This window comes from Drosophila ficusphila, unplaced genomic scaffold (assembly GCF_018152265.1).
Source record: "Drosophila ficusphila isolate 14025-0441.05 unplaced genomic scaffold, ASM1815226v1 contig_414, whole genome shotgun sequence".
Lineage (NCBI taxonomy): Eukaryota > Metazoa > Arthropoda > Insecta > Diptera > Drosophilidae > Drosophila > Drosophila ficusphila.
In genome coordinates, this window is record NW_025064328.1 from 24,430,475 (window position 1) to 24,452,599 (window position 22,125).

The window sequence follows — 22,125 nt, forward strand, 5'->3', positions numbered from 1 at the left end:
ATCTGAATTTTCAGATCAGGAACAAACCGATTCTGACACCGGTGCTAGTGTAATTGAGCAAAAGCCTTACATCATGGTGGACGAATCGGCAGCCCAACGGGCATATATCAAAGACATTTCTCACGCTGTGCCGGAATTTGATGGAAAGAAAATCCATCTGCAAAGATTCATTACGGCAATTAAGTTAGTTGATCTAACAAAAGGCAATTATGAATCAATTGCAATAGAGGTCATAAAGTCAAAAATAATTGGCTCAACCCTCTATAAAGTACAAAATGAAACTACAATAAAAGAAATAATCAAAAAATTGCAAGACACAATTGTAGGCGAAACTTCTGACGTTGTAAAGGCAAAAATGTCAAACGTATATCAGAAGGGAAAAACAGCCACACAATTCACAACCGAAATGGACAATCTAAGGAAGCTTCTGGAATCATCGTATATTGACGAAGGATTACAACCCGAGCTCGCTGAAAAATTCAGCACTAAAGAAGCTATCAACGCAATGACTAGAAACTGCGAAAACGGGAAACTGAAGACCATCCTGGAAGCTGGCACATTCCCAACAATGAATGATGCCGTAAGCAAATATATAAATTGCAGCACACAAATGACTGGCAATGCCAGCACAGTATTCTACACTCAGAGAGGACATGCATATCGTGGTAATTACAGAGGTAATTATCGCGGCAGAGGCTATGGCCGTGGATATGGTAACAACTATAACCGCAATAATGGCCAGCCGAACTACTACAATTCGAACTCCAGAGGAAACAACAGTTACAGAGGTAACAGTCGCTCAAATGGAGGAAACAACACGAACAATTCAAATAACAATAACGTGAGGGTAGCCCAGAATACTTCGGGAAACTCCCAGCAACCCTTAGATACTCAACAACAATAAACCATAAGATTCACACCATCAATCTCAGTCAAAACATATTCGTATGTTTTAATAATGTTGTAACAGGCAAGGAACTTGTATTTCTAGTAGACACAGGTGCAGAAATATCACTTATTAAAGAAAATTCTGACGTCTTTCACGACATAAAATCAGACAACCTTATAAACATTCAAGGCATTAGCCAGGTAGTTACTAAATCAGTGGGTCAAATTTCCATTGAGATCCAAACTGATAAATATATAATTCCACACAATTTTCATATTGTAAGTTTACATTTCGCTATTCCCTGTGATGGAATACTAGGAATCGATTTTATCAAAAAATATAACTGTCAATTAGACTTCAAGCCATCAGAAGATTGGCTTATAATTAGACCTAATAACCTTAAATTTCCGATTTATGTTCCAATAACATACAGTTCTGGCAATAACTCCATGATTCTGCCAGCAAGATCCGAAGTTGTCCGAAAAATTAAAATAGACTCCACAGAAGACAGTATATTGATTCCAAACCAAGAAATTCAGCATGGTATATACATAGCAAATACCATAGCAACACCTCAAAGCGCATTCATAAGACTACTTAATACAACTAACAATGATCAAGTAGTCAGCGTGAATAAATTAAAATATGAACCACTTTCAAACTACGATGTAGTAGACTCCAATGAAAAAAATAGAGAAAAGTCTGTACTATCTATACTTTCAAAAAACTTCCCACAACAATTTAAAACCCAACTTTTAAGCCTATGCACACATTATAGCGATGTATTCGGACTAGAAACCGAATCGATAAGCACTAATAATTTTTATAAACAAAAACTGAGATTGAAGGATGATGAACCGGTATACATTAAAAATTACAGAAACCCCCATAGCCAAAAAGACGAAATTCAAGCACAAGTTCAAAAATTAATTCAAAATAAAATTGTGGAACCATCTGTATCTGCGTATAACAGCCCACTCTTGTTAGTTCCGAAAAAGTCTCTTCCAGGCTCAGACAAGAAGAAATGGCGATTAGTTATTGACTACCGTCAAATTAATAAAAAACTGTTGTCCGATAAATTTCCGCTCCCAAGAATTGATGACATTCTAGATCAACTAGGTAGAGCAAAATATTTTTCATGTCTCGACTTAATGTCAGGTTTTCATCAAATTGAACTTGAAAAAAGTTCAAGGGATATAACTTCTTTTCAACAAGCAATGGTTCGTATCGCTTCACGCGATTACCATTCGGTTTAAAGATAGCGCCAAACTCTTTTCAGAGAATGATGACTATAGCATTCTCTGGACTAGATACTTCCCAAGCATTCCTTTATATGGATGATCTTATAGTCATTGGTTGTTCTGAAAAGCACATGCTTAAAAATTTAACAGATGTTTTCGAAAATTGCAGAAAGTACAACCTGAAATTACATCCTGAAAAATGCTCATTTTTCATGCACGAAGTCACTTTTCTGGGACATAAATGCACTGATAAAGGAATCTTGCCTGACGACAAAAAATACGACGTCATAAAAAATTATCCAGTCCCACATGATGCGGACAGCGCTAGAAGATTCATTGCATTTTGCAATTATTACAGACGTTTTATTAAAAACTTTGCCGATTATGCACGTCACATAACTAGGTTATGCAAAAAGGACGTAAAATTTGAATGGACAGCTGACTGCCAGTATGCATTCGAACACCTTAAATCGGCTTTAATAGAACCAACTTTGTTACAATACCCAGACTTCAGCAAAGAATTTTGCATAATAACAGATGCTAGTAAGCAAGCGTGTGGAGCAGTCTTAACTCAAAACAAAAATGGACTCCAACTTCCAGTTGCATACGCATCAAGATCATTTACCAAAGGTGAAAGTAACAAAAGTACAACAGAACAAGAGCTTGCAGCAATTCATTGGGCAATAACGCACTTCAGACCATATGTTTATGGTAGACACTTCACTGTCAAGACAGATCACAGACCACTTACATACTTATTTTCCATGGTAAATCCCAGTTCAAAATTAACGCGAATAAGACTTGAATTAGAAGAATATAATTTCACAGTAGAGTATCTAAAGGGTAAAGACAATCATGTAGCCGATGCGTTATCAAGAATAACCATCGAGGAACTACAAAATATCACCAAGAATGTAAAAAAAGTCACTACAAGATTACAAAGTAGACAGAAATCCTGCGCAGGAGATAAAGAAATAGAGTTGCCTAGGCAACCTATAGAAAAAGCTTCAAAGCCCAACGTATTCGAAGTCATTCATAATGACGAGGTACGAAAAGTAGTGACCTTGCACGTAAAAAATACGATATGTCTTTTTTAAACATGGAAAAAAAATTACTGCAAGATATGATGTTAGCGATTTATATACCAATGGAGTCCTTGACTTAGGTCAGTTTTTCCAAAGGCTTGAAACGCAAGCCGGTATACATAAAATCAGCCAACTCAAAGTGGCACCGTGGGAAAATATCTTTGAACACGTTTCATTAGATAATTTCAAGATAATGGGCAATAAAACATTAAAATCATTAAGAGTAGCGCTACTCAACCCGGTGACCCAAATAAATTCTGAAAAAGAAAAAGAAGCTATACTGTCTACATACCATAACGAACCCATTCAAGGAGGTCACACTGGCATTACCAAAACTTTGGCCAAAGTCAAAAGACATTACTTTTGGAAAGGTATGACTCGATATATTAAAGAGTACATACGGAAATGTCTAGAATGTCAAAAAGCGAAAATAACCACGCATACAAAGACCCCATTAACTATTACGGAAACACCACTAGCAGCTTTTGACAGGGTAATCGTGGATACGATCGGTCCACTGCCTAAGTCTGAACAAGGGAATGAATACGCAGTTACTTTAATCTGCGATTTAACAAAATATCTAATTGCCATTCCAATTGCTAATAAAAGTGCAAATACTGTTGCAAAAGCAATATTTGAAAATTTTATTCTAAAGTACGGTCCAATGAAGACGTTCATTTCGGACATGGGAACAGAATACAAAAATTCAATTATACAAGACCTATGCAAATACCTGAAAATAAAAAATATTACATCAACTGCACACCACCACCAGACAGTTGGAACAATAGAAAGAAGTCATAGAACCTTTAATGAATACATACGTTCATATATATCGGTGGATAAAACTGATTGGGACATATGGCTTCAATATTTTGTATATTGTTTCAACACGACCCCATCTATGGTACATAACTATTGTCCATATGAATTAGTCTTTGGAAAAACTAACAATTTACCAAAGCATTTCAATACCATTAATAATATAGAAGTAATCTACAATATAGAAGATTACGCTAAAGAAAGTAAGTACAGGTTAGAAGTAGCATACAAAAGAGCAAGGATAATGATAGAAGAATATAAGAAAAAGAATAAGGAGCTATATGATAAAAATGTTAGAAATATAGAAATTTCGGTAGGAGATAAAGTACTATTAAAAAATGAAGTAGGGCATAAGCTAGAATATAAATATACAGGTCCGTACACGGTAACGGAATTAGGGGAAAACGAAAACGTTTTAATTTCAAATAATAAAAACAAAAAACAAACAGTTCATAAGGATAGACTAAAACTTTTTGTAGAATAAAGTTTCTAATATAGAATTTCCATAGAAAGTTAACACAAAAAAAAAAAAAAAAAGAGAGAGAAAAAAACGGATCCAAAAAAAAAAAAAAAAGGAAAAATTTTTTCATTTAAATTCATAAATTCATTTCTATAATTTCATCAATCATAAGTAATACCACAAGTTTAATTTTTACTACTAATTAAAACATTTCTAAATAACGTAAAAACTAACAAAATAACTACATTTTATTACGTTATTTTTCTAAAGGGGGAGATGTAGTATGCTCACATATCGGGTACACACTGTACCACTTATGTATATCACTGCAACATTGTGGCGTTTGGTTATGGCCAAATATTCCCAGCACTTCAAGTGCAGAGTAATTCGACCCACACAACAATGTTATGAGCATCCTAAATGCTGAGCCGGCATGTCTGCATGCGCGGCCGATCATTCGTTTACAGTGTGAGCATAACACTCTCCCTCTCATGCGCGCCCGCTGCTTGCGCCGCTCATATACACTTATGCATAAGCGTTGACCGCTGCTAGCGCCGCTCATATACACTTATGCATAAGCGTTGGCCGCTGCTCTGCAGCGGCACACGTACATTAATATACATGTTTATATACATAAACGTTTGGCCGCGGCGCTGCTCGCGCAGCTATATGAATTGTGAGCCAAGGCCAATAGATCTTAAGCAGAGAGCCACATTATTAAGTGGAGCTCCAATCTATAAGGTTTATACGAAAATGTTTTAATAAATATATAATGCAAAAATGAACTAACCGCAGTGTTTTACAAATTTAATTAAAAACTATTACAATGGCGTGCTGACTTTGCGAAATTTGGCATAAATCGGCGATAGTAATTGCAGAAGGCTATGAATCGTTTCGCTTCTTCCCCGTTTTTAGGAATTGGGTAGTTTTTTATTGTTTCAAATTTACTATCATCTGGCAATATCCCTTTATTTGTACATTTATGTCCTAAAAATGCTACTTCATGTTTAAAAAATATGCATTTTTCTGGATGTAGCTTTAAGTTATACCGTTGGCATGTTTTAAAAACGTCTTCTAGATTATCAAGCATGTGTTTTTCTGAGCACCCTATAACTATTAGATCGCCCATATAAAGGAACGCTTGAGAGGGTTTTAACCCTGCAAATGCTAACGTCATCATTCTTTGGAAAGAGTTTGGGGCTATTTTTAATCCGTATGGTAGCCTTTTAAATCTGTAGAATCCTCTGTCTGTGGAGAATGACGTGATGTCACGAGATGTTTCTTCTAGTTCTATTTGGTGGAATCCTGACATCAGATCTAAACAGGAAAAATATTTTGCTCGTCCTAATTGGTCTAAAATGTCGTCCATTCTAGGTAGTGGGAATTTGTCGGCTATTAATTGTTTATTTATTTTTCTGTAGTCTATTACTAGGCGCCACCTTTTTTCAGTGCTGCCAGGTAACGATTTTTTTGGAAGTAATAAAATTGGGCTGTTGAATTCAGACATTGATGGTTCTATTATTTTGTCATTTATAAGTTTGTCTATGTGTTTATTTATTTCTGCTTTTTGATTATGTGGAATTCTGTAGTTCTTTGTGTATACTGGTGTATTGTCTTTCAAGGTTAGTCTCTGTTTGTAAATGTTATTACATGTAATTTTATCGTCTTGTTTAGCAAATATGTCTGTATATTCATTGCACAAATTGTATATTTCTGTTTTCACGAATAATGGAAAGTTCTTTTCTAGAGTTGACATAATGTCCTTTTGATGTTGTTTTGTTTGTGTGTGTGCAAGATTGTATAGTTCGTAGTCAGATAGTTTTTCATTCTTAAGTTTTGTCTTCTGTATTTGGGCTTCTTTAGAGTTAGTGTTAATACTGCGGACGAAAGGGCTGTTTTTTGAAATTATTGTATTAGCTATGAATACACTTGGATGGATTTCTTGGTTTGGGATTAATATTTCGTTTTCTTTGTTGTTTTTTGTAATTTTTTCTATTATTTCTGTTCTGGCTGGGATTATTTTGAGGTTTTATTAGTATTGGGATTAATGTTTCTTGATTTTCATAAGGTTGGTTAAGGATAAGTATGTTGTTTTTGTAGTCAAGAAGGCAGTTATAATTTTTTATAAAATCTAGGCCTTAATCCATCGTACGGGATTGGGAAGTCATCTTTTACTATATGAAAGGTATGTGGTAATGTTGTGTTATGGGTAGTCAGTTTTAGTTGAATTTCTCCTAATGTGTTTACCGTGCTTTCCCCTATTCCATGTAAACTTGTGCGTTTGTTTCTGTTAATTTGGCTTGAGTTTGGTAGTATGATTTTTTGTTTTATTAAAGAGATGTCACCACCGGTATCTAGTAATAATGTAATGTTTATTCTGTTTATTCTTAATCTAATACAGATATTGAGGTTTTGACTTAGTGTATAAAGTATGTGTGTACTTAATTTGAACTCAGGGGACGTACAGAGTTTTCCTGCTGCTCTGTAGCGTGTAACGTTCGACTGAAGTGTTCTGAATCGAGGGTTCTGTACCGGCCCTAACTCGTCGGCTTTGGGGGTGTTGTTCTTGCTTTATACAGACCCTGACACTGTCTACACATTATTATTAAAAAACTAAGAATTGAGCGTGCTTGCGACAAAACTATAAGTTAGTTAACTGAACCGGAAGAAGTATAAATAAATTTAAAAAAAAAATAGGTTTTATTAGAAAGAAAAGTAAAGAAAGAAAAGCAAGAGAGAAAGTTTAACTCAGCGAAACACGGATGTTATAGTGCTCGCATGTTGCCCACCCTACCTAAGATCACCTGCCGCAAGAGCATGGCTCCGGTGACCCCTTCTGTACCCTACGACCGTGAAAACATCAGCAGAGTTCAGTAGGCAATGGTTTAAATTTCCATTATTTTATTCACATAATCAAAAAAAAAATATATAAAAAAAGGAGAGGTATGTAAACATGTTCGGAATTATAGCTAATAAGCTTTGAGATATTTATAAAAATAAAGTAAAAAAAAAGGATAATAAATTTATAATATTGTAGAAATATAGGGAAATATAATTTTATAATCTAGTAGGAGTAAATATATATGCATATAAAGATTTGGCCTAAGTACAAGTGTAAGTAATTCATATTAATTCGTATAAGTAATTCAAAATAATTCGGTATAAGTAATTCATATTAATTCAAATAAGTAATTCAAAAATAATTCGGTAAAGTAATTCATATTAATTCCTATAAGTAATTTAAAAAATAATTGGATAAGAGAATTTTATAATTTGGACTTATTTATCTTTGATTTGATTATTCAGTAAATGCAGATTGCTGTCTTTCAAAGTTTTCCTTATAATAAATTCTTGTTTTTAAATTCATTAATCAATTCAGTATTTTCTTTAAAAAAAAAAAGTTATCAAACGATATATGCAAGTTTACATAAGAGCTTTCTTTTAATACAATAGCAAATAGTTTAGCTTATCGTCAAAATATCGGGAAAAATAGAATTTACTTTAATTGATGGATGCATTTTTGCTTTCTCTCGTAAATGTATGTGAAATTAAACCAATTTTTTTAATAATGACTCACGCAACTTGTCCATCGGCGAAAGATCGATCTCCCGACGCGGCATGCTGAAAAAAAATGGCTGGTATGTTGCATAACAACACCAGGTTATGTAATGATTTTCACAATTCACTTTTGGTTGGGATAATATTCCAACTTTTAACAATTCCTTTCGCCCGACATTCTTAAACGCGCCTCACTATTAAATCTTACATATTTCGAAATGATTAGATTTCAAAAATATTATTATACAATTAAAACTGGTAGTTAACTTTGAACTTTCATATTTCAACTTCTCATTGTATCATTTTTCAACAAAAAAAAATTTAATTTAATTTCATTCTTAATGACCATCCATGGCGGCGACGATATTCTTCTCGAACTTTAAAAAAAACAACGCTGCTGACGGTAGGGAAATTTCCATTACATTCTGCTCCGCTTCTGCCAACTAAACTGCTGCCAAAATTGGGGCGCCTGCGCCTCGATGCGGCCAAAGGTTATGTGCAGGCCGGTGTGTGTGAGGTACAGGCCTGTGTCTGTGAGGTTATGCGTACAAGTTTTGTGTGTGTGCGGAAGTCAGTCGCGCAGGCCTATGAGTGAGCGGAAGTTTCTCGCGCAGGCCTGTGTGTGCGGAAGTTTTGCGCGCAGGCCTGTGTGTGTGCTGAAGTTGCGCGCAGGCCTGTGTGTGTGCTGAAGTTGCGCGCAGGCCTGTGTGTGTGCTGAAGTTGCGCGCAGGCCTGTGTGTGTGCTGAAGTTGCGCGCAGGCCTGTGTGTGTGATGCGGTTATTCGCTCAGGCCTGTGTGCGTGATGAGGTTATGCACGCAGGCCTAGGTGTGTGTGCTGAGTCTGCACCAGGTGCGTGCGCAGACGTTATGCACACAGTTTTTTAGCCAGAGCAGGCCTCCCTGTGGACCTTGACTTGCCTTCTGCTTGCGGCCAAATCTGGATAACAACGAGCACAGTCAGCACCAATTAAAAGAATATTTCAAAACATACCTGACGACTAGGGCCCTCAAAAGAAACAAATGCGTGGCTCAAAAAAAAAAATAGAAGGCTGTTTCTCCAAGTGCAACACAGCTCCCTTCTTGCAATCAGCAGCCTTGCTGAAACTTGCGCTGGGGTTCTAGTTCTCCCAAGTTAATTTCCTCCACTTAGTCACTTAATTTGCACTACTTTTATTTTTATCTCACAACACTTGCATCCGCACTCCACGAGGATCGAAACGAAAAGAACTTAGCCGGATGGAAAAATCCTTGAGCTAGGCTGTAAACGGAAATGCAAGGCAGCTAGCGATGGAACTATATGCAAAAATTTGGAGCTTTCCAAAACGTCCCTGACGCAGCTGACGCGATAGTCACGAACTACATTCTGGCAACTCCACCGATTAGCATTTCCTAAGCCGATCGTTATCAGCTATACTTTGAGAAATGCTTCTAGCTAGTTTTTTTTCTTTTAAGCTACGCTTACAGAACCCGTTATTCGAAGCATACCTCTAGGCTGAACTATAAAACGTTCTTCAGGCGCCGCTACAAAGCCCCCCGGAAAATCAGGATAGGGTACATACTTGCTAATACCCTAGAGTGATAACGACTGAAGTCACGTTACTGTCGGATATCTTTCGCATTATATGTGCCTAATAAACGTCCTTGTAAATCTTCTAGTTCGTAATAAGCGTTTCCTAGTTTCTTCCGAACTCTTGCTTTCACGAGGGAAGGACCGAATTTGGCGTTATAGCCTGTCTGAAAACAACTTTGTTTGAAATTTCGGCGAAATACTTCTTGCCCTTCGACAAAGGACACGATTCGAGATCGAAGATTATACCGCTTCTCATTCTCATCGTGCTTTTCCTGCATACGCTGACAAGCTTTATCACGAACAATGTCAAAAGAATCTTCTCGATTGAATTTTAAAGATCGATCATCTAATAGGTTTAATTTCCTTAACAACGAGTACGTGGAACCGGAAGTAATCATGTGCTGGCCGAAAACCATGTAGTATGGAGAGGTACCTATACTAGCATGTACCGATGATCTTAAAGCACAACATATCTTGCTTAGATCCTCGTCCCAGTCCTTCTGATCAGGACGCAAATAAGCCCTAATTGCAGAGATTACCGAACGGTTAACACGCTCCGATGCATTAGCCTGAGGAGAATGCACTGCAGTCAGTGTGTGAGTAATTCCGTATTGTTGCATCAACTTCTGAAAGGCATGAGAGCAAAATTGCGAACCGTTGTCGGACACGACCGTCTCCGGAGCTCCATACGCCATAAATAACTCCGCTTCAAAATATTTTATAACGACCTTGGTGTCAATCTTCCGAATTGCTTTTAGAAACAAATACTTCGAAAAATTATCTAAAACGATAAAAATACCAATGTTTCCGCTTCTCGATCTAGGATAAGGTCCAAGGAAGTCGATAAAAAGACGTTGGAAAAATCGCTGACTTTCAGGGGCTTTTCCTAAAGGAGGACGCAGTACGAAGTTTGGAGCTTTTGTGGTTTTACACACTTCACAAGCGTTGATATAAGTCTTTATATCCGACACCAGGCCAGGCCAGAAATAATATCGTCTCACTCTCTCAATCGTCTTGTGTATCCCACAGTGTGACGACAAAGGGCTATCGTGCGCTCGCGAAAGGATTTCGGGCACTAACTCTCTGGGTATCCAGAGTTTCAAGCAAATTCGTCGTGAACTTGCTCTCCTGTCAAATGTTCGGCTTTCCGATACACATAACCGCTGTCGGTCTAAAGATCGGGAAAACTAGCTTGGTTTGCCGCTACTTTCTCTACAAGATCAACATACCCAGCAGACTTAAAATGTTCCAAACTGAGATCAACGAGCATTCCTTCACGCAAGTCTAAGGCGGCTACTGTATCCTCGTTAACGCGAGACAACGAATCGGGAACTATGTTAAGGGATCCTTTACGATGCTCAATATCGAAATTGTATCTTTGTAACGCTGCCGCCCATCGAGCTAGGCGAGAATTCAGGTCATGATTAGACATTAACCATTTTAAAGATGCGTGGTCGGTTATGATTTTAAATTTATGTCCTTCCACGTAGGCCCTACAATTTTTAAGAGCTACAATCGCTGCTAGACATTCTTGTTCAGTAACCGTATAATTACGCTGAGCTTTGTTCAATTTCTTTGAAATGAACGCAATTGGACGCTCGTCTCCTTCCTCAGAGACTTGAACAAGAACTGCACCAACACCGGTTTTACTTGCATCGCAATGAATTGCAAATGGTTTAGAAAAATCGGGGCTGCATAAAACTGGAGCCTCACTAAGACACCATTTTAACTGTTCAAAAGCTTTAATTACCTCCTCAGTCAAATTAAACCTCCTTTTCGTGGTCATTAAATCAGTCAGAGGAGCGGATAATGATGCAAAATTTGGAACAAACTTCCTATACCACCCACACAAACCCATAAAACTCCTCAAGCTGCGCAAAGTCCTGGGTAGCGGAAAATTCGTGATGGCAGCCACCTTTTCAGGATCGGTGCGTATTCCACCGTCACCTATTATATGGCCTAAATAGCGCACACGCAGCATGCAGAAGTGACTTTTGCCAATATTTATTGTCAAACCTGCACGCCTTATGTGAAGAGCTAACTCCCTAAGTACTTCGAGATGCCTTTCAAAACTAGCAGAAATTACCAATAAATCGTCTAGATAAATGAACACCTCGTTCCTAAGATGAGCCGGAACGACCTTGTCCATCAAACGCGACATTGTGCTCGTGGCATTGCACAGCCCGAACGGCATGACTTTGAATTGGTAGAGGGGTCTACCAGGAACAGTGAACGCCGTCTTGTCTCGAGATGCAACCTCTAACGGCACCTGCCAATAAGCATCCTTGAGATCCAGACTGGATATGAATTCTGCCTTTGGCAAACGGCTTAAAATGGCACTAATTTGAGGGAGTGGGTATGCATCCTTTTCGGTGAAACTGTTAACCTTACGACAATCCAGACAAATCCTTACTTTTCCAGGTTTCGTTACCATTACGATTGGAGAGGACCAAGCACTTTCTGATTCTTCTATTACCCCCCAATTGTATCATCCTATCGATCTCGGCGTACATAGCCTTCTCTACAGCGGGAGAGACAGGGAAATGGCGTTGTTTTATTGGTTTAGCCATACCCACATCGATCGAATGCATAATTAAATTGGTCTTTCCGAGACCTTCTTGCGTAAACGAGGGGAAACAATTGATTACATTCATTAGCTTGGCTCTCTCAGCCTCGGACAAATCATGTTGATCGGATTCTACTTTACCGTTGTACTCGGTAGCCTCCAGCTCAGAAACACTTAAACTTTTCGGAAGCAGATCGTAGAGCCTCCAGAAGTCAATTCCCAAATACAAATTTTGCTTCAAAGAAGGTATTATGTAAATCGTCAATGGCTTTTTGACGTTACCATATTCAACATCTAAATTTAATCGTCCTACTATCTGTTGCGATCTGCCATCTGCAGTAGCTGCATTTGCTCTTATCGTTTTATAAACGTTTTTGTCTAATAGTTCGCAAGCTAACTGTCCTCCAACACAACTAATCGCTGCGCCAGAATCCAACAATTCATAAACGGTACGATTGAGAAGACGAATTGGCAAGAATGGGCGAGGATCTTTGGGCCTTTCAGAAAACGAGCTGAGGTACGCTACACCGAGTTTGCATTTCCTAATATTCTGCCAAAATTCTTTGATTCGCTTCGGACTACGAGATTTAAACTTTTCCAATTCAGGTGCGTGGTCAACGGTCGTGATGGCCACGGTTTTCAATTCTGGGATTTTGCTGTGTAGCAAAGGACTAGCAGGTAATTTTTGTTCGTCAGGGAGAGAGGGTGACACAACTATGGCTGCGTCATCTATTCGTCGGTCATTGTTGCTTGACTTCGAACGGAGATGGCAGTCTTCTGTCTGAATGGCGACTTCGACATGCCGGTTTTGTAGTTTTTTGAGCACTTACTACAATTCGGTTTGTATGTATTTGCTGCTCCACAACCGTAGCAAAAGACTCGTCTCTCAGATACACAATCCTGGTATCTGTGCCCTTCCTTGCGACAGTTCCAACATAACAAAGAAAAAGCCTCGATATCTGCTTCGTTTTCGGATTCTGATTCCATAACTTCTTGTTCCTTATCGACCTCAGAGACTTCCCGTTTGAATAAAGAGCCTTGAGCGTAACCCGAATATCGTTTGAAATCTCTCTTAATTCCGAAACTGATTTAATTTCGATATTTAAAAGTTCATGTCTGATTTCGGGACGTAGGTTGTTCTTAAGGACCCGTGCTAATTTCTGCGGCGTCCACGGAACTTCTAGTTGATCAACTAAACCAGAGATAGTCTCATAAAAACAATCGAAAGATTCATTTGGCTTTTGCGTAGTGTTCCTTATCAGTTCCTCGATATCCCCATCATCCCTACTTGGTCTAAACTGTTGACGTAAGGCTGCACAAAAGGCATCCCAAACAACTTCGCCGTGTGCTTTGTGAAATCGCCAATAGAACTCGTTGGCTTTCCCTTCAAAAAGCACGCTTGCATTTTTACAAAGTACGGTGAAATTTCCTTCTAATGTTTCCTTCGTGAGTGTCTCTACTCTGTATATAAAATTGTCGACAGACACCCCTACTCCTGAATATTTAATTTTCCATCCATTTAGTATCTGCGCAACTTTATCCGGTCGGTTCAGCAAGTCAGACGTGGTGCTTCTTTGAGAACCAGGAGAGACCGTAAGAGGCCGGAAGTTTTCCAGTCGTTCATTCCTTAAATCGGACTGACTATTCATACTTTCCATGCCTATAGCAGCAGGTTGCTGAACATTACCATTGCTACTAATTTGTGACTCCAAAGCTCTTGTAAGACTGTCCGTCAATGAACTTTGAATTAATTCGGTCACTTTTTCCGAAAGGGTAGAGAGTAGTCTCCGCTCCATGGCAAGTAAAGTCATGGCGTAAGCCGTTATAAAGCCTGCCGCGTTATTATTTGTATTTGCGTTAACTCCTGATGTGGAAGGTCCCTCATCTGTTGCTGATTTATCACTACTTTCTAAAGGTTGCTTACTTTTTGATCGACTGCGAGTTTGTAGCCCTGAACCATCAAGTGGCTTACTGACTGCTGGCCTACAAGCTGATTTGCATACTGGACATTGTGTGCTTTTCTTAAAATGCGCTTCTATGCACTTCCTGTGAAATTCATGATGACACGAGGTTATGAAAATTTCGACTACAGTAATATCGGATTTGCATATCGGACAAACTGTAGCTGGGCCACCTTCTGCCCCCTTATTCGGAGATCGGTCCACACCCATAATGCCCACAAAAAATAAAAAAAAAATGTTACGACTACAGCTAACCAACTGCAACCGAAGTTGTTCACAAGTAAATATGTATAATTATGTTTCTTTAAACAAAATGGTATCAAAAAAAAAAATTTAATATACGGAAAAGATATTAATAACTGAACTGCTTGCTAGATGTCACACGAGTCGAAGGGTATTTTTAAGTTAAAGTTTCTCGGAAATGATAGAACTAAGATAAATAAAAGACTGTTGCTTTGGTTTTTATTTCCAAAATACCAAAGGAGGGAAGTGGTTACATTCTGATTTCGGACAGCGGACAGCGACCTGTTCAAAACATATTCGCATGTATTCCAGCCTAAGAAAAGGGAATATAATTCTTCAGGAAAAAGATAAATAAAAGATTGCCACCAACTATTTGTGGATACGGCACTGCTCTCAAGTGATGCCAGTATTTTCCGTACAGTAACATTAATGTCCATCTTTAATTTATAGAGTATAGTTAGTTCAACGACTTGGTACTTTAAGCTGGGACAGAAGACCTAAATTGATTTTTGGATTTTCTGTTTTCCTCGGACTAAAGACACCTCATCATCTCTGCTAAATTTAGGAAAATTCTTTAGTAAGCTTACAAATCCGGACAGCTTTGAATACTTATATTCACTTAGCATGTTTTCCAAGAAATAAGAGAAATACAAAAGAATTTTTTTATGAAAAATAGGAAATGAAGTTTTACAGAAATTGAATTTATTTACCAGTGAGTCTTAATGAATAAAAAAAATTTACTCAGTAAGGCTCCACACGTTGGGCGCCACTTTCTCTTATTAATAATAATGAATTATAACTGTAGCGTGTAACGTTCGACTGAAGTGTTCTGAATCGAGGGTTCTGTACTTGCGGGGCACGCTATAGGGTCCGGCACTAACTCGTCGGCTTTGGGGGTGTTGTTCTTGCTTTATACAGACCCTGACACTGTCTACACATTATTATTAAAAAACTAAGAATTGAGCGTGCTTGCGACAAAACTATAAGTTAGTTAACTGAACCGGAAGAAGTATAAATAAATTTAAAAAAAAAATAGGTTTTATTAGAAAGAAAAGTAAAGAAAGAAAAGCAAGAGAGAAAGTTTAACTCAGCGAAACACGGAGGTTATAGTGCTCGCATGTTGCCCACCCTACCTAAGATCACCTGCCGCAAGAGCATGGCTCCGGTGACCCCTTCTGTACCCTACGACCGTGAAAACATCAGCAGAGTTCAGTAGGCAATGGTTTAAATTTCCATTATTTTATTCACATAATCAAAAAAAAAAATATAAAAAAAAGGAGAGGTATGTAAACATGTTCGGAATTATAGCTAATAAGCTTTGAGATATTTATAAAAATAAAGTAAAAAAAAAAGGATAATAAATTTATAATATTGTAGAAATATAGGGAAATATAATTTTATAATCTAGTAGGAGTAAATATATATGCATATAAAGATTTGGCCTAAGTACAAGTGTAAGTAATTCATATTAATTCGTATAAGTAATTCAAAATAATTCGGTATAAGTAATTCATATTAATTCAAATAAGTAATTCAAAAATAATTCGGTAAAGTAATTCATATTAATTCCTATAAGTAAGATAGTATATAGTAGATAAGTAGTAGATAAGTAAGATATGAGAATTTTATAATTTGGACTTATTTATCTTTGATTTGATTATTCAGTAAATGCAGATTGCTGTCTTTCAAAGTTTTCCTTATAATAAATTCTTGTTTTTAAATTCATTAATCAATTCAGTATTTTCTTTAAAAAAAAAAAGTTATCAAACGATATATGCAAGTTTACATAAGAGCTTTCTTTTAATACAATAGCAAATAGTTTAGCTTATCGTCAAAATATCGGGAAAAATAGAATTTACTTTAATTGATGGATGCATTTTTGCTTTCTCTCGTAAATGTATGTGAAATTAAACCAATTTTTTTAATAATGACTCACGCAACTTGTCCATCGGCGAAAGATCGATCTCCCGACGCGGCATGCTGAAAAAAAATGGCTGGTATGTTGCATAACAACACCAGGTTATGTAATGATTTTCACAATTCACTTTTGGTTGGGATAATATTCCAACTTTTAACAATTCCTTTCGCCCGACATTCTTAAACGCGCCTCACTATTAAATCTTACATATGTCGAATTGATTAGATTTCAAAAATATTATTATACAATTAAAACTGGTAGTTAACTTTGAACTTTCATATTTCAACTTCTCATTGTTTCATTTTTCAACAAAAAAAAATTTAATTTAATTTCATTCTTAATGACCATCCATGGCGGCGACGATATTCTTCTCGAACTTTAAAAAAAACAACGCTGCTGACGGTAGGGAAATTTCCATTACATTCTGCTCCGCTTCTGCCAACTAAACTGCTGCCAAAATTGGGGCGCCTGCGCCTCGATGCGGCCAAAGGTTATGTGCAGGCCGGTGTGTGTGAGGTACAGGCCTGTGTCTGTGAGGTTATGCGTACAAGTTTGTGTGTGTGCGGAAGTCAGTCGCGCAGGCCTATGAGTGAGCGGAAGTTTCTCGCGCAGGCCTGTGTGTGCGGAAGTTTTGCGCGCAGGCCTGTGTGTGTGCTGAAGTTGCGTGCAGGCCTGTGTGTGTGCTGAAGTTGCGCGCAGGCCTGTGTGTGTGCTGAAGTTGCGCGCAGGCCTGTGTGTGTGCTGAAGTTGCGCGCAGGCCTGTGTGTGTGATGCGGTTATTCGCTCAGGCCTGTGTGCGTGATGAGGTTATGCACGCAGGCCTAGGTGTGTGTGCTGAGTGTGCACCAGGTGCGTGCGCAGACGTTATGCACACAGTTTTTTAGCCAGAGCAGGCCTCCCTGTGGACCTTGACTTGCCTTCTGCTTGCGGCCAAATCTGGATAACAACGAGCACAGTCAGCACCAATTAAAAGAATATTTCAAAACATACCTGACGACTAGGGCCCTCAAAAGAAACAAATGCGTGGCTCAAAAAAAAAATAACAGGCTGTTTCTCCAAGTGCAACACAGCTCCCTTCTTGCAATCAGCAGCCTTGCTGAAACTTGCGCTGGGGTTCTAGTTCTCCCAAGTTAATTTCCTCCACTTAGTCACTTAATTTGCACTACTTTTATTTTTATCTCACAACACTTGCATCCGGACTCCACGAGGATCGAAACGAAAAGAACTTAGCCGGATGGAAAAATCCTTGAGCTAGGCTGTAAACGGAAATGCAAGGCAGCTAGCGATGGAACTATATGCAAAAATTTGGAGCTTTCCAAAACGTCCCTGACGCAGCTGACGCGATAGTCACGAACTACATTCTGGCAACTCCACCGATTAGCATTTCCTAAGCCGATCGTTATCAGCTATACTTTGAGAAATGCTTCTAGCTAGTTTTTTTTCTTTTAAGCTACGCTTACAGAACCCGTTATTCGAAGCATACCTCTAGGCTGAACTATAAAACGTTCTTCAGGCGCCGCTACAGCTCTTCTTCGTTTATGAATCTATTATTATTGTTAGTGTTTTCATTTTCTTCATTTATAAATCTAATGTTATTATTGTTCTCATGGCTTCTACTATTGTAGTTATTTCTGCTATTTCTTCTGTAACCTGTGTTGTTATATCTATTACTACTATAGTTATTGTTGCGATAGCTACCATTATTATTGTAGCTGTTGTAATTTCTATAATTTCTATTAAAATTTTTTGATCTGTCATTTTGGTTTGTAGGACTTCGTTTTGAAAAGAGTATTGTGTTATCTGTTATATTAGTAGAGGTACTAACAAACTTAGCTATTACTTCGTTCATGTTGGTAAATTGACCAGCCTCCATTATTGTTTTTAATTTTTCGTTTGTACAATTTAGTACAATGGCCCTGACAGCTACCCTAGTCGCGTATTCATTTGCTGTTTCAGGCTTTAACTTATCTATGATATATGCACGTTTTAGTGCCTTTGTAATTGTTTCAATTTCGGATGTATATGCGTTAGCTGTTTTCCCGTGTTGTTCCAGATTCATTAATCGGGCTTCTAGTACCTGCACTGATTCTCCCTTTATATTTCTTTTTAGAGTCTCTATAATTTCTACAATAGTTTTTTCTTCTGTAACAAGTAATCGTACATCACCTTTTAGCTTTGTTTTGATTATTCGGATTGCTGTTGACTCATGTGTACCCTTAATGTCGTCCAAAAGTTCGAGTGAGTCTATAAAACTTTGAAGGTTTTCAGCCTTCCCATCAAACTCTTGGATCAATTTTGATGCTGAATTAAGGAATTCTATATATGTTTGTGCCATTTTGTCCTTTGCTATGAGAGTTTTCTTAACGTCTGTGATTATTTCGAATCTAAATTCAGCTTGTTTTTCTAGAGCAATTGAGATTGAAGCTGTTATTTGATGTTTACTGCAGATATTAACAAAATAATTTTTGAGTGTTTCTATTATTTCAGTGACTTGAGGCTTTTCATCGGGTGTTCCTAATTCAGAGTTTTCTCTTATTATTACCTTTATGTTATTAAAGCTATCGAATAGGGTATCTAAATGTTTTTTAATTGTAGATGGTTGAATATATATGTTTTTGTTGAGACACTTGTAGGCTTTATCAAAATTTTCTTTATGTGATTCTATTTTGTCCTTTATGTCTTCCCACTCCATTGACAATTATAATTTAATTATAAGCTTAATAATTTCTCAAAATTAAATTATTTAAATTCCCTTGTTTTTTTTTTTTTTTTTTTTTTTTTTTTAAGTGTACATTAATTTATTTAAATTTAAATTTATTTTATTTATCTATTTTATTTTTAATTTTAGCCTTATAAATAACAATTTTAATTTTGTTTGTTTTTAAATTTTAAATTCATTCATTTCTTTTATTTACATTTTAATCTTCTATATATATGTCGGAAATCCTATTATGTCTTCCATTTTTCACACACTTTATCTACTCATACGCCAGCACAGCGAGTTCCGATCGGTTTCAATACCCAAGATCAACTAACTCTTGGTATCCTACCATCGAACCTCACTCAGCAGCAGAGCGTCTCTGCCTCTGCTGCCGTGCTTTCGCTGAATATCAACTAGTAAAGCAGAAGCAAGGAATTCCCCGAACTCCCAAATTACCAGCATGCTACATTTACTAGGAATCACACTGCGACACGGCCTTCCTGACCTATCACACGTCCTCGTGTACATACTGTAACACTAGATTGGTACCATTCTTGCTTCATTTCTCTTTTCATCTTTTTCATCTCTCAACATAATTCTTATCAAAACAAATAGTAAACACAAACAACCTTATAAATTGCGTCATCAAATGTCGGTTTCGCAGGCTATCAACTTGCCACACCAGTCAACCACGCCACACGCCATGACAGAACACTCCTGGTCCTACACTTGTGCTTTCGACTTGACCTGGTATAACACTCTCTCAGTAGCTCGTACTCTTCTGCGCAAACCCGCCCATTTGGCTATCCTCGCTATCAAACCACAGTTACGGGCTCTTGCCATCTCACATGACGCTTTGCACCTCTAGTGCCACGATCTACTCAGATCCAAACTGCACCACACAATATCATCCACACCAGGCATGACTATTGTTGATCAGATCTAGCCCCTGTGTTTGATGTCTCTTAGTTTCTCAATTTAATTTGGTGTGCACGCTTACACCCAATCACCTTGACCCCCGCCATAACACTTCTCATCCCTGTGAGACAGCTGTTATGGTGCGGTCCTCAATTCCCCTCTTGGGACACAGGCGCACGCTTACTAACGCCGTCTATCAGTTCGTTTAAATTGGTATCAGAATTTATGATTTCTTCATACTTCACTAGACCCAGAACATTTACTCTTTTTGTCTTATAAAAGCAAAATTTATCTGCATCAATTGATACACCAAAGCCCAGGCCTAAAACTTCACGGCCAATCAACACGTCATGCTTCAAATATTTGTCCATAACTACATGTAATAAAACTTCTAAACAATATTGTTCAATATTAATATTACTCAGAACTTGCAATGTGCTACAAATTTAATTGTTACTTATGCCATTTAAAGTTACAATATTGTGAAATCATTTTCCGTTGAATTTATCCGCAACACTCTCCTTGACCAGTGAGCATTCGACTCCAGAATCGAAACAATATGGAATAGACTCACCGGATAAGGTAATTGTTCCACTTGGTGGAGCTACTGTACAAACGTCAACTCGCTTCTCATAGCTCTTGCTCTTTCCACCAGTACGATTTTTGGGGCATACAGAAGCCACATGTCCGTTTTCACCGCACTTAAAACATTTAATTTTCGATCGATCCTTCAATCCGGCCGTGCTGCTCACGCTATAACTCCTTTCTGTTGGGGCTGATGCTTTCTCTATACGAGAGCGACATTCTGCAAAAATTAAGTCCACTGTAGTACACCAAGCTGATGCATCTGCTCCAGCAGTGTCAGGGCAAAACTTGGGTAGAGTGACGTGGAGTGCTCTCCCATCCATTGCCGGTGCTCTTGGTGCCTGCATGGATTTTATTATTTCCATCAAATTGCGATTTTGCTCTTCTAAGGCTGCCCTATATACGCTAGAGCTGTCCTCTTTTGGCGGAGCCAATCCCACTTCTGATGTCGGAAATCCTATTATGTCTTCCATTTTTCACACACTTTATCTACTCATACGCCAGCACAGCGAGTTCCGATCGGTTTCAATACCCAAGATCAACTAACTCTTGGTATCCTACCATCGAACCTCACTCAGCAGCAGAGCGGCTCTGCCTCTGCTGCCGTGCTTTCGCTGAATATCAACTAGTAAAGCAGAAGCAAGGAATTCCCCGAACTCCCAAATTACCAGCATGCTACATTTACTAGGAATCACACTGCGACATATACATAGGTAATAATTTTAATTAGGTTTGTTTCAAATTTTAAATTCATTCATAATAATTTTAATATGTATATGTTAATTTTAGCCTTATAAATAACAATTTTAATTTTGCTTGTTTTAAATTTTAAATTCATTCATTGCTTTTATATACATTTTAATCTTCTATATATACATAGGTAATAATTTTAATTTGGTTTGTTTCAAATTTTAAATTCATTCATAATAATTTTAATATGTATATTTTTATATTTTTTTTTTGTTTTTAAATTTTATAACAACGGCGTTTTCGCCAAGTTCTTTTTTATTTTTTTTTTGTTATTGTTGTTGTTGTTGGTGTCGTCTTTGTGCGTCAGTTTCTTGTTGCTTTTCGATGGCGTCAATCCTTTTCCATATTTCGCAGGCTTCGTCCCAAGGTGGTGGTGGCTCGTGGTTGACGAGCGATAGCAGTGCTGCTCGTAGCCTTCGGAGTTTGACGATCTTCCCTCCTCGCTGTCTTTTTGCTGGCGGTGATGCGTTTGGTGTTTTCCATACGACGCGTGGTTTCGGGCCGGCTTCTGGGTCGATTATTAGCGCCTCCCTGATGGCCTCCAGGTGTTCGCTTTTTTCCCCTTTCCACTTGAAGTATCGTTGTTGGGCCCACTGTATGGTTTTCTCCAACCTTTCGTCCTGCAGGTGCGGCTCTGATGTGGATGTAGGCTGTATGTTGTCTACGGCTTTTTTGTTCTGAATGTTGAGCATGCCGTATGGTATTGGCTTGGGCTCTTATATATATTTTTTTTCTTTGCCGATAATAGGCAGGATCGCCATGTAGTAGGCGTAATGCTTGAATGACTTTATTTGTACGTTTTTGGTTTACATTGGTTCTTATGCATAAGCTTAATCCTAACTGTTCTTATGTTCTTA

The 22,125-nt window shown here is 37.8% G+C and overlaps 1 protein-coding gene across 1 annotated transcript; it reads left to right on the forward strand.

The window, feature by feature from the left end:
* The first annotated feature begins 406 nt into the window (after window positions 1-406).
* Window positions 407-904, forward strand: LOC122320090 (putative uncharacterized protein DDB_G0283051). The gene has a single exon (XM_043208165.1). It carries the CDS (start codon window positions 407-409, stop codon window positions 902-904), a length of 498 nt encoding a protein of 165 aa, XP_043064100.1.
* Window positions 905-22,125: the final 21,221 nt, after the last annotated feature.

What these genes read in the sequence shown, in the direction of transcription:
- LOC122320090 (XM_043208165.1), top strand. Translation starts at nt 407, where the DNA reads ATGGACAATCTAAGGAAGCTTCTGGAATCATCGTATATTGACGAAGGA.